The 12,843-nt window shown below is 46.2% G+C and overlaps 1 protein-coding gene across 1 annotated transcript; it reads right to left on the bottom strand.

Moving 5' to 3' along the window:
- Window positions 1-257: 257 nt before the first annotated feature.
- LOC307077951 (angiopoietin-related protein 4-like) lies at window positions 258-4,927 on the bottom strand. The gene is made up of 7 exons (XM_079739472.1): window positions 4,357-4,927; window positions 3,368-3,478; window positions 2,794-2,881; window positions 1,978-2,100; window positions 1,764-1,859; window positions 1,159-1,440; window positions 258-747 (listed from the first exon to the last, which is right to left on the bottom strand). Exons 1-7 carry the CDS (start codon window positions 4,840-4,842, stop codon window positions 584-586), a joined length of 1,350 nt encoding a protein of 449 aa, XP_079595598.1. The 5' UTR covers window positions 4,843-4,927; the 3' UTR covers window positions 258-583.
- Window positions 4,928-12,843: the final 7,916 nt, after the last annotated feature.

Below are 12,843 nucleotides of genomic sequence, written 5' to 3' on the forward strand. Positions count from 1 at the left end.
GTTCTTTGGAAAACAGTTGAACACATGTGGTCTATTTGATCGGGTAAGTGGGGCACTTGGTGAACTGCTGGTCATTATTCCAAGGAGACTAGAAGACTGCCAGCCCAGAACAATATCTCAGTCGTCTGCATAAGCAACACACACACAGACGATTTGAAAGTATAAATGTTTTGACACTTAATCTGTAATCAACATTTATTCAGATATAAATACAATATCTGTAAAAGTCCAAAGTATAAAAAATGAGCAAATGAAAGTGAATGATCAAACACGTGAATCATAAGAATTGTCCTTACAAAGGACGTATGGAGTAGCAGTCATTGAGACCGAGAGGCCACTGAAACAGTGAGGTAATGTATCGCATAGCATATAAACAGCTGCTTCTTAGGTCAGCTTTCAGGAGAAAATCCCTTGGGCACACTGGAATTGGAGAAAACCTAACGTGTGATAATCAAACATTGCTTCTTTTTTTGGTAGTATCCAAAAGTTGTGAAACGTGAAAAGAGTCATAGTGGCAGTAAACTGACAAGACAGTAGACTATAGTAAACTAGTCTTTCTTCAAATCCCTCCACCATACACAGTTCAGTCTCTGAACGGGGCGATCTTCATCACAACAGACGTCAGGGTGCTGCCTGATGCGGTTGCCCAGGACATCTGTTGCCTTGGAGACCGTTGCCGGTTGAGATGTCTATTGGGATAGCGACCGTTCAGGTTCCACTCGCCACAGCTGCTGAACCACCAACCGCCTGCAACAACAACAAAACACATCCTGGTTAGCATCCCACTGCAACAAAGCGCTCTGTTTTATTTTTTATTTCATTTAAGGGATGTCGGGTTCTTTATCAGCAGGATACTTGAACCCATAGCCTTGGGTTCAAGTTTCCTGCTGTTAAGAGTCCGATCATCTTTTGCAACTGCGCTGGTTCCGCTTGCTTCATTGATTACACTGAACCTCTACAGGTAGCCTGCGTCTATTGGGGAAGGAACCAATTACCTCTCAGCGAGGAACTCAGAGAGCCCAGCCCACTTCACTATCCTCCGTCAATGATGGGGTTAGGGTTAGGGTTAGTCTGGACTATAGTCTATAGGACCATAGTCCTGGACTATAGTCCAGACTTCAAACCAATACGTCTGAAGAACAATAAGACGATTAGTACCTGAGAGAGACTTGGCACAGTTGACGTCCGCGCTGAGGTCATTGTCCCGGTCCGCGGTGGAGAAGGGCAAACCAGAGGCTCCGGTTGCCATGGCGCCTGCTGGAACGCCAGCGGGATTGGTCGGCGCGAGGTGCAGGGCGTAGTCGTTCTCCGGGCCGTCCAATCGGAAGCGGTAGTTCACCAGCTGCTCTTCTCCTGTCCTATCAGAGAGCTGCACCTGCAGAGTGTGCAGCCCCTGATTGGACAGGGAGTGGATGCGGGCCAGACCCAACCAGAACTCACCTGAGGGAGAGGAGGAGTTGTTCAATGTTATTCTAGTCTTGCAGATTGGGACATGTTAAATCATACCTCACTTAAAGTAAGGGTTACTTTAATCGTGTCGTCAGCCAATCAAGGGTTATATGTGGTTGTCATGAAAGCGTCTGTATTTTATAGAGGCACACGCGTGTGCATTTGTATGATTATAAATGAATGTTTATATATATTAGCTGAGAGTTTGATTTGTCTTATTAGTCAGAAGTAATAGGAACGTCCATACCCAGAAGTCGATACGGTTAAATAACTGCAAGGAAACTAAAAATATCGATGAACTTTTTTGAACTTACCATTGAGATGGCCGAATCCCTTCTGATAGCTTTCCCACAGCTGGTTGAAGCTCTGGGATCCATCTTGGCGCTTCTGGATCACAGTCCAGCCACCATCTGCTAGGCAGGAGGAAGCTATTAAGGCCCTGGCGGTCTTGCTTCAGGTCCGAAACACTTCTTTATTTCCTCCCTTCTGAGGATGACCTAACAGAACCACTGACTCCGTGGGACCCACCTGAGTTCATCTCACAGAGCACGCTGAAGGGGTCGGAGGAGGCCGGCTGGACGGTGTACACACCGCTGGCTCTCTCGCCGGACATGAACACCTCATGGCAGTCCTTGGGCAGACCTGCACTGGCTGAAAGAAAGAGGGATACAGTCAGAACCCTTAATCAAGTGTCAGTAAATAGCTCTGTAGGAGTCAGGGAGAAAATAACTTTGTCTAAACTTTCAGTCAGAAAGATGTCTTTGGAGGGTTTAAGACTTGACGCACGATTTCACAAAGCATTCCCTAATTCAACTGATATCTACACATTCATTTCTACCAGATTAATTTATGAGACAAATCAATGATTGACTCTGGACTGTACCAAATGGTGTGACGGTAAAGTGAGATTTGCGCCTTCTGAATTCTCTTGTCAACCATTTCTGTTTGCTTACAGTGCACAGGAATGTAGGTGAGTTAGAATGCTTGTTTGTCCACCTTTGGACTGCCTGTACGATGGCCTGCCAGCCAGATGATCGATTATGTGTTTTATTAACTGAGGCTTAGGTACACTTCAGTTTGCCATTTTTCGCTTGGTACATAGTGTGCCCTTGCACATGTACAACGACAAAAGTGTACGGATGTCATCAGTCTTTTAAATAGTGTGGAATATAGCTGAAGAAACCGTTTAAAGGTTTTTTTTTTAAGACTGTTTCAGTTCTGAAGCCACTGCAACAGGGTCTTTCTCGATTCAAATGAAATATGTTTGCTTTTATTGTGTACAGCTTTCTTCGAGAGTAACATATCCTGTTTCCAAAATAAGAGCGTCCTCCTCCCTGTTCCTACCGGTTTGTTGACTGTTGCTGCGGCGGACTCCCCTCAGGGCTGTGTCTTCGTGGCCGCGTGGGTGCAGCTTGGCTCTCCTCCGACCCACCTGGGGAGAACACACGTGGATTAGGATACAGCCATAGGGAGGTTTAGTCACTGTGACCTCACCACACACTCTCTGGTTGGGCTGAGACAAGCCATGATGACAGATTCTCTGGGGTGAAACGGGCCTAACCAACTTACTCTGTCTGTTTAAAGATTTCAACTTCTGAGAGAAATCTGCCCAGAAAAATGGGTGCGGTTAACCTAGACAATGCTACACAATGTTTATTTATTGGACACGTATTTTATTGTCCTATAATTTGTAGACAGATTGTCAGGTTGGTTTTTTGTTGTGGTGATTTTGTGAAGTAGACATTCCCTGAGCGCCAGGCTAGGAGGTGTGGGGGCTAGGACGCTTGGAGGCTAGGAGGTGAGGGGGGATAGGAGGCGAGGATGCTGGGGGGCAAGGAGGTGAAGGGGCTAGGTCGCTGGGAGGCTTGGAGGCTAGGAGGCTAGGCTGCGAGGAGGCTGGTTGTCTAGGGGTAGGTACCTTGGTCTGCAGAGCCTGTAGGTGAAGCCCCTGCTTCTCCAGCTTGTCTTGCTGCTGTCTGATTTTCTCCAGCAGGTCGTCAATGCGTCTGTTCTGGGCTGCCAGGGTTCTCTGGAGAAGGAAACAAAACCAAAGGTCCCACGTCAGGTTCTGCAGGGTCTTTTGGGGGGCTTCAGCGTCACTAAATATTGTTCAAACCGAAATGGTTTGAACAATCAGTTGTGAATTGAAAGGACTAGCAGTTTTTAACTGAAAGGACTACCAGTTTTTAGCCTGAAAGAATATCAGTTTTTAACTGACAGGACTACCAGTTTTTAACTGAAAAGACCACCTGTGGTGAATTGAAAAGACTACCAGTTGTAAATAAAAGGACTACCAGTTGTAAATAAAAGGACTACCAGTTTTTAACTGAAAGGACTACCAGTTTTTAACTGACAGGACTACCAGTTTTTAACTGAAAGGACTACCAGTTTTTAACTGAAAAGACTATCTGTGGTGAATTGAAAAGACTACCAGTTTTAAATGAAAGGACTACCAGTTTTTAACTGAAAAGACCACCTGTGGTGAATTGAAAAGACTACCAGTTGTAAATAAAAGGACTACCAGTTGTAAATAAAAGGACTACCAGTTTTTAACTGAAAGGACTACCAGTTTTTAACTGACAGGACTACCAGTTGTGAACTGAAAGGAATAACAGCTGTGAACTGAAACTACAGTTGTTTGCTTCTACGATTCGATTTTTGTTTCGACCCAAAGCAGTCCACAAGACATTCAACCACAATATGGAGTGGAAACACATCTATTATAAACCCATAAATGTTTAACAAGGGGGTGTGCCATATCAGCGCTTTGACACAACACAAAGCCAAAGTACATCGTAACAATTGAACCTATGGCGTTTTAACTGAACCTAACTCTTCTTTTAACAGCTCTTTGACTCAAAACAACTCTTAGGACCGTAGGCTCGTATCGGTAGCTCCTGCTCCTACCTGGATGGCGGCGGTGTCTCCGTCGTCGCTGGAATTCCCCTCTGTCCAGGGCTCCCTCAGCCCTCGGTTCACCTTCTCCTCCACCCTCTCCAGCCTGGTCCTCAGACTCAGCCTCTTCGACCTCAGCTCCTCCGTCTGGGCCCGGAGCTCGGCGACCACCCCCTCTCCTCGCTCCATCTCCACCCCGGCCCCCTTCTCCGGGTCCCCGCGGCGGCCCCCCGCGGAGGCCAGCTCCACCAGGCTGCCGTTCAGGCTCCTCAGCCGGACTTCGACCTCCCTGACCCGGGCTTTGGTCTTCTCCACGTGCTCCTTCAGACCCTGCCCCAGCTGGAGAAGCCCGTGGGCCAGCACGTTCACGTCGTCCCAGGAGGCGTAGGGGCCCCTGCCAATCTGGGACCCCCGCTCCTCCTTCCTCTCCAGGGGCCGCGAGGAGCCGGCGTGCAGCAGGAGCGCCACCAGGAGTAGGAAGAGCACGGCGTTCCGCATGGCAGTCGTCTGCGGCGAGGTGAGCGAGGGACTGTGTGTCTTCAGTAGGGAAAGATCTCTCTCTCTCTCTCTCTCTCTCGCTGTCTCTCTCTCTCTTTCTCTTTCTGTGTTTGTTCTGCAGGCACTGAGGACGGTTTAAATAGCCTCTGCCTGCACAAAGCAGCAGGATGATCGGCTGCTCTGATTGGCTGGCAGTGGGGGGGGGGAGGGAGCAGGGTTGGGGTGGGTGGTGTTCTTATTGTTGTTTTCCTTATGAGGCCTGTCTGCAGCCATGATGCAACGCAGAGGCTGGGTGAGTCAGACAGACACACACCGGGCTCCGACCTAACCGGCGATGCAACTGCCACACAACCGGCCTGACCGGCAACACACTCTCACCGCTGACAAACACCTCTGTCAGCAGGAGAGCACCAGGACAACGTTTTAATACAACTCCTCATGATTTCATCTGATATTATAGGATTAAAACATGTTTTAATCATATATATGTATGATTAAAACATGATATGTAAAATGGTATCAAACGTTGACACTGATTTGGTTGAAAGCACTCCTTTGACGTGAATTTTTAAGGAAATAAAGAAAGCATGATTCATGGTCAATCAAATACATAGGAAAATCTAATTGCACTAATGCTCCTTCTTATGGTATATGGCAGTTATCCTTCAATGTACGTGTTGCATGCAAACATGTGTAACACAACACAGAGGAATAGAGCTTGCTCCGACAAGAGTTGGCTGCAATTGACACATTCTCTGCCAAACCCTCCGGTCTATAATAAGGCTGTATCTCCGGTTAGTTTATTGATTACCTATAGAGTCTACTGAAGATTCACATCATACGCTGGCAAAACCAACGGGATCTCTGCATTGTGTTTGAAAAGCAACCAGGAGTTATATTTTACATAATATACTAATCTGCATTAGTGCGTTTCTGACGGATACTGTCCGAGGATTGGTTGTTTTTAACTTGATAAACGCTTAATAAGGCTTAATAATGGCTTCGGGTCTAATCGACTCCGCGGTATAGGCTACTACTTCTGCGTTGGATTCCGAAAAATGCTCGAGGAGCAGGAATGCTGTAAACGCGTCATTGTGAGAAGTAGAGGAAAGTTCAACTCGCGCTTATAATTTAGTCGCTCTTCAGCACAAACATGCACGCACGCGCGTGCACCCACACACAGAACGACAAACAAAAACACACACACACACACACACACACGCGCACACACACACACACACACACACACACACACACACACACACACACACACACACACACGCGAGCGTTGTTCTCTGATTACTGGCAGACTGCATGTTATTGAAAGATGACGTTTGGATGAATGTTCCCGGAGCTTAAACACGTTGAAACGGGTTATTTTAAAACGGGGACAATTACAACAGTATTCTTACATAATGTGTCATGGTTGAGAACTAGCTAAACATTTATTATTAGACTAGTGAGTGTTAATTATGCACACGTTACATAGGCCCCTATATGAAACAAAACAGTGGTACAAATCCAGTTTTTATATGATCAAAAGAACCCAGACGAATAAAACACCGAATGGTCATTATCGTACACGTTACCACAGTGAAACAAGACATAAGAGTTGTGCACTCATGTTTATGTTCATGTAGAGTTATTATTTCTGGATGAGTGTAACTACTAACTTCATTTGGAACATACCTTAACGTGTTTGTAAGGTAAGGTTAGGTGAGGGGAACGTGATGACTGTCACGTTGTGGGACAGAGCTTGTTCAGGATGACGCGGTTCTCCGCGGGGGACCTCTCGAGGAAGTACGTGTCCTCGTTCAGGCCTCTGTCCCCCGTCCGGTCCAGCTTCAGAGGCTCGTGGTACGCGGCACTGGACACGTAGCCCGGTGTTTTTTAAAACCGCAGTTCAGTCCGAAGTAGGTCTGCAGTTCTAATATTACATATGTTTCGGATAAATATGTATCTATAACTTATTATATGTATCGCATCAAAGATAAATCAATTATGAATTAATTTGTATGTCAGGTCTTTAACAATCTCTAAAAAGATTTTGGAGGGAGATTCGGTTTATTAAAGCCTATATCGCTACAAAACTTGCGGAGTTTCTGCAAAGCGATGGATGACGTCATGAAGCTGGTTGATCACGCAGCGTGTCGCCTGCACGAGCGGAGAAGTGCAGGCGCTGTGGGCTACCGCGGCACTGGGTTACTGGGTGACTGGGTGAAAGGTGAACGACGTTATTACATGTTCGGGCTGCCTTCCGTCGGGCAGTCGGGGTCCTAGGAGGGCCCCCAGTACACACACATGCGCGCAAGCGCAAGCGCACACACACACACACACACACACACACACACACACACACACACACACACACACACACACACACACACATTGAAGGGGGGCTCACCTAGCAACTCATTGTTTACTGTGAGGTCAGCTGTGTTTGTTTGGGGAGGGTGGGCGATATAATTAGTTGAATTCTTATTTATTTTTTAAAGTGTTCATGGTCACTGACCATTAAGGAGAAAGTACTTCAAGTTACATAAAAAAAGATGACTTCGCCCATAACTTAATGGCAAAGGTCAGAGGGATGTTGTGTTAAATGTCCGGGCGACAGCATTAAGGTGGATTGTGTGTAAATAAAACGCCGCACTACATACCAGACAACACGTCTGCTGGGCCTGTTTCAACATCACGCCCTAATGGCCGTTGTTGCTGCATGACACAAACAGGTCTCATCTTACTCCCTTAATACTTTTCATCCCTTTTCCTGTGTTAAGTCGGTTCAACACAGCAGACCTCACCCACACACCGGGCTGCGTGTGTGTCATGCACACACATGCGTCGTGTGCCGTGGGCTCACTTCACTCAAACACAGGTCGGCTGCTGTTGTTTACCACTCAAACGTTGAAATTCCGTTTGGTTTCTTCCTGTGTGACCCTTCGCCTACATTCCTCTCTCTGCTAATCCTGGCCCTGCACTTTTGGGGGCCTTTCTGCCTTCCTGGATCTAGATGCACTTTCACCCAGTAGCCAGGGGCCTTTCTCCGGAGGGGCCCCTGAATGGGTGGATAGAGCCCGCTGAGGTTAGGCTAATTTAGTGAGGATTAAACACATTTGCATGTCTAGGTTTCAGCGGGGTGAACACATTTGAATCTGGACCATATAGAATACTGTTGTGTGTATCCCAGTTAACTTCTGATGGACGGGGAATCACATTTTATGCTTTGGTAGTTGCACCGTTTTGTTGTGTCGTAAGATTTCAAATAGCTCTATTCATAATAAATGCCAACAAGACTTCAAAACAAACAAAAACATAAACACTCCCAACCTTCAAGTACATTCCCGAACACATCCATTCTCAATCGCACACTATTCGTTTGGAGATAGGGCAGGGAGGTGGAGATGAAGAATGTGTGCTGCCTGTCCAATCTTATCCCTGACCTGGTCATATACTGAGTACTGACCTCTTGCGAAGGGATGTCCACATGGATGACTCTACCAACCCCAGCTCTCAGCTGGGAGGGGGCCGGTGTTTGCAGTACCCCCCGCGACAGACTTATCTATGTGGTCAGGGAGCTAATCAGTGCTGTTTTGTTGTTTTGAGGAGAGAGTGTAGGTTGGGCCCCTGTTGTTATCATCATTTGCACCACACTGTTGCTCAATTTTATCTTCGTTACTTCTGTCCTACTGTATTTAATGTTATCTAGTTGTTATATAATTCCTTATCGTTAGCCTCATAGTATAATTGCCAAAGTCCTATTTTAAGGTTCATCTTGTATTTAGCGTGATTAAATGATTATGGAATGTAAAAAGCTCTATTATTGGCTTAGGATGTCGCCAATAAGGCGCAGTGAATCAGCAGCGTTAGGAGAGTACAGGTAGCTTGGATATCAAAATTTGACCAAAATATGACTTGGGCAATTAGGCTATGAGGCTAACGATATGCTGCACAGGTAAAGAAAAACCTCCTGTCATTGTCCATCAAGACCCTCTATTGTTGCGTGACGACAGTTTGACCAAATTCTTAGAACATCCCAAATTCTGGCAGCTGTACATGCTCATCTTTACCTCATGTAACCCAGTTGAAATTCGGGTTCCGGTTATTCAAAATAATAAACAATATTATATAAGAGTTTATTATTTTTCATAATGTTTTGTCGATGTTTGTCTAATGTTGCACACTTTGTAAATGTTGTATCCTTTGCTTAATTTAACTGTAATATGGCCACCCAGCCAGGAGGGGGCGCAATAAGTTTTTTTGCGTGAGACGTGCTGGAAAAGAAAAAGAAAAAAAAAGACGTTCGTTGGGGAGAGCACATGTTTTACTGAGGGAGTGAAGTATTGTTGGATGACATATCCGCAACACAAGATTGAAGACAAAGTTCAACACGAACTTCGAAAACTTGAAAGCTCCACCGGACCGGTTCACATACGACCCGGTCAGTTAATTGACAGAAGTAGCTGAACAGTGGCCTGCTAACTAACGCAGCTAGCGACGCTACTGCCACGGGGTTTTCCAGGGACCTCCGCACGAGATAGCGGGTGTGACCACGCGGGTGGGCTGACAGGGCTCGGGCGGAGGGAATCAGGCGACAAGCAGTGAGGAGCGCCCGTGTCCTTTCCACGGACTTCCTCAGGACTTTCACGGACTTCCACGGACCTTCCCAGTACTCTCACGGACTTCCACGGACCTTCAAGGACGCCCATCGCGTTTTACCTGGACGTGTGAGTAGCCGACCGAGTTCTCTTGGCTCGGAGGAGCGAAGAGGACTATTCATCAACAGGCCTGCAACGGGGTTTTCTTTTGTAAAGGATTGTTTTATTTTGTTTCTTTTATGTGCCGGCTTAGTTAGTAATGTTAATTACTTGTAGCCTGTATGGTAATAACATGTGCGATATGGGATCTGTGACATGCACTTATATTGTTCTCAAATAAGTGATCGTTTTAACTACTTACCCTTTTGTTGGTTGGCTTACTAAATACGTGTAGTGTGGATATTGTGTGTGTTTAGTGGTTAATATTTAATAAGGGTGCTGGTGTTATATGGCTAGCATAATATAGGAAATCAAAACTAATAATTTAAGATTGATTGAAGAACCTAGGGCCCTGTTTGGGTTTCAAGATGACCGGTACCAGTTAATTAGTGAAATTAAAGCTGCAGTATACACTTTTTGTTTGTTTTGTTTTTGACAAATATTTGAGAATGGAAAGTCAAGTTGAGCTTGTTTCAGAGCTAAAGGGCTGGTGCCGTGGAGAAATATTGGATGAGGCTCATGCACTTATGGTTCTCATTCGAGATGATGTGGAAGTGACTCAAATTGAAGAGACCCTGCGCACAGTTGAATGTCTGGGCCGTGTTCGTGTCCGAGGTGCTGAACTGATGCCTACTGATGGTAATGAGGCGTGGCCTATTGTCATAGTAGGTGGAGCCCTACATGCACGGGTAGATAACTTCAGTGAGTTGTTAGCCGGAGCACAGCAGGCTGAGGAAAGGACAGGGGAGAAACCCCAGAGCATGTCCCCTACTCCAGTTTCCCCCGGTAGCCAAACTGAGTCCATTCTGCGTGCACTTGGTGATTTGCTCGATAAGACAAAGCCCACTCTTGATAATGGAAGCTATCGCCGCTTACGTGTTTTCTCTGGAACCCTGCCCACTCCAGCAGGGGAAGAGCAGGTTGAACACTGGCTAGAGCAAGCACAGCTTATGGTCGAGGAGTGTGACTGTTCTGTTAAGGAGAAAAGGCGTAGACTAATGGAGAGTCTAAAAGGTCCTGTGCTGGAAATAGTCAAAGCAGCCAAAGCCGGCAATCCGGATGTTAGCCCTGAACAGTGTCTTGAGGCAGTTGAGCATGTGCTTGGGACAGCAGAGTCTGGAGATGATCTGTACTTTGCGTTTCGCTTAATGCAGCAGCAATCAGTTGAAAAGCTCTCCGACTTCCTGAGGCGTCTTGAGCGGTCACTAGATAAAGTGATTAAGAAAGGTGGTGTCATGCTGGACAGAGTAGATCAAGTACGCTTAGAGCAGCTGTTGAGAGGTGCTGTAGCATCTGACTTGATGTTGGTCAATCTCCGCATAAGAGAGAGGAGAGACAGGCCGCCAACTTTTCTTCATCTGTTGAAAGAGTTGAGGACAGAAGAGGAGTATGAGGCCCCAAGGAAAAGGCTCAACCCCGCTGTGCAAAGTGTTCATGTGAAGCCAGAGATTGATACTAAATAGGCTGAAATCCAGGGCTTAAAGGCAGAACTAAAAGAGCTCAAGGGCCTAGTAGCTGCTGTGGTGACTAGGCCAGATCAGGCCATGCTAGAACATGTTGAGAAAACGCCTTTCAATGCATCTCTGCACAGTGAGCCTGGTCCTGACTCTGAGCTAAAGGCATTGAGAAAGGAAATTAAGCGGGTACAAACAAAGTTCACCCATAAGGCAACTTACCAAGAGACTGCGGCTGCAGTCTCAAAAGTAGAAGCTTCATAATATGACTCCCGTTCTCCCCGTGGACCACCAATGGTTGCAGAGGAGAATTTCTGTAACCGTTGTGGGGAGAGTGGGCATTATGCAGGAAAGTGTCAAAACTCTGAAAACCAGGCTAAGGTTATCAAGAGACTGATTCAAGCCCTCAGAGTGTCAAAAGACAAGCAACAGACAAGAGATGTCGCAGCTGATGATGTGAACTGTGGGGTGAAGAAGAGTGCAGTGTCTGTGCAGAGTACAACTATCCCTGACGGTTTGGTTGGGCCACCTAGTCTCGTCAAGTTGAAAGTTAGTGGTCAACCCTGCACCGCCCTGTTAGACAGTGGGTCTCAGGTGAAGATTATATTTGAGCCCTGGTACCAAAAGTACTTGCCAGATATACCCATTAGGCCTGCACGATATGAGGAAAATCTGCGATGTGCGATACCATTGTTCAATATTGCGATGAGATATGACTTGCGATAAATAAACAAATATTGAAGTGTGCATATTAGCTATACAGTTCCTGTCTTTCTGCTATAATAGGTACACTGCTAACATAGACCCCAAACATTGAATAGCCTATGCCCACTGAATAAAGAAATGAAATAAATTATTTTATTTAACTTTTATTGAACAAAGTGCACAACATGAACACCCAACGAAGTTTAATTTCCCCTGCTCTATTTAAAATATTTTCTTCTAAACTGAACAAAAACATTGAACTCTTGAAATAAAAAAATATCTGGGGGAAGACAACTTAAATAATTAAATAAATATAAATTAAACATGGGCATGGCAATTTAAAATATCAAAATTAACACCAATTAATTTGAGGGTGGCTCCGGAACACATAGGACCCGGGGGAACATAGGACCCGGGGGAACATAGGACCCGGGGGAACATAGGACCCGGGGGAACATAGGACCCGGGGGAACATAGGACCCGGGGGAACATAGGACCCGGGGACGCTGCCGGCGCCGACGGCTAGCTGTTGCTTCATCTGATTGGCCAAATGGTGTGAATGCATGGCGCATGTATCCAGGGCTCCATCTGATAGGTCAAATGTTCGCATGCTGGGTGTGAATACATGGCGCGTGTAAATAAAATGATTTTTATTCATCGAGTTTCAGGCATCTTTTCCGATGTGTTAACCGCGCATGTTCATATCGCGATGACGATGAAAATACGATTTATCGGTCAGCCCTAATACCACCATAATAATATCCAGCGGCAGCTATCCCTACCGTGGCTACGTAGTGGTAGACCTGGAGTATCCTGCAGAAATTGTGGGTACCCCTCAAACTGTGACGGTTCTCGCCCTTATATGTCCGAGCCCCAAGACGGCAGATCAGACCTCTGTCATTGTTGGAACAAATACCAGTCATGTTAGACGCTTAGTGAAGCAATGCAGGGACAGTGGAATTGATGTAACTCAGACCCTGGGTATCAAAGCATATGAAACAGGCGACCAGGCTCCTCCAGAAGTGCTGGGGGAGGGAGGAGATGAGGTTGGCTGTGTGAGGTGGCAAGGACCCGGTCCTTTGACTATA

Source organism: Pollachius pollachius, assembly GCF_949987615.1.
Source record: "Pollachius pollachius genome assembly, chromosome: 7".
Taxonomy (NCBI): domain Eukaryota; kingdom Metazoa; phylum Chordata; class Actinopteri; order Gadiformes; family Gadidae; genus Pollachius; species Pollachius pollachius.

What these genes read in the sequence shown, in the direction of transcription:
- LOC307077951 (XM_079739472.1), bottom strand. Translation starts at nt 4,842, where the DNA reads ATGCGGAACGCCGTGCTCTTCCTACTCCTGGTGGCGCTCCTGCTGCAC. An exon ending in TACAGGCTCTGCAGACCAAG is followed by an intron (nt 2,882 to 3,367) that starts GTACCTACCCCT and finishes TGTTCTCCCCAG; the next exon opens with GTGGGTCGGAGGAGAGCCAA. An exon ending in GCTCTGTGAGATGAACTCAG is followed by an intron (nt 1,860 to 1,977) that starts GTGGGTCCCACG and finishes CCTGCCTAGCAG; the next exon opens with ATGGTGGCTGGACTGTGATC.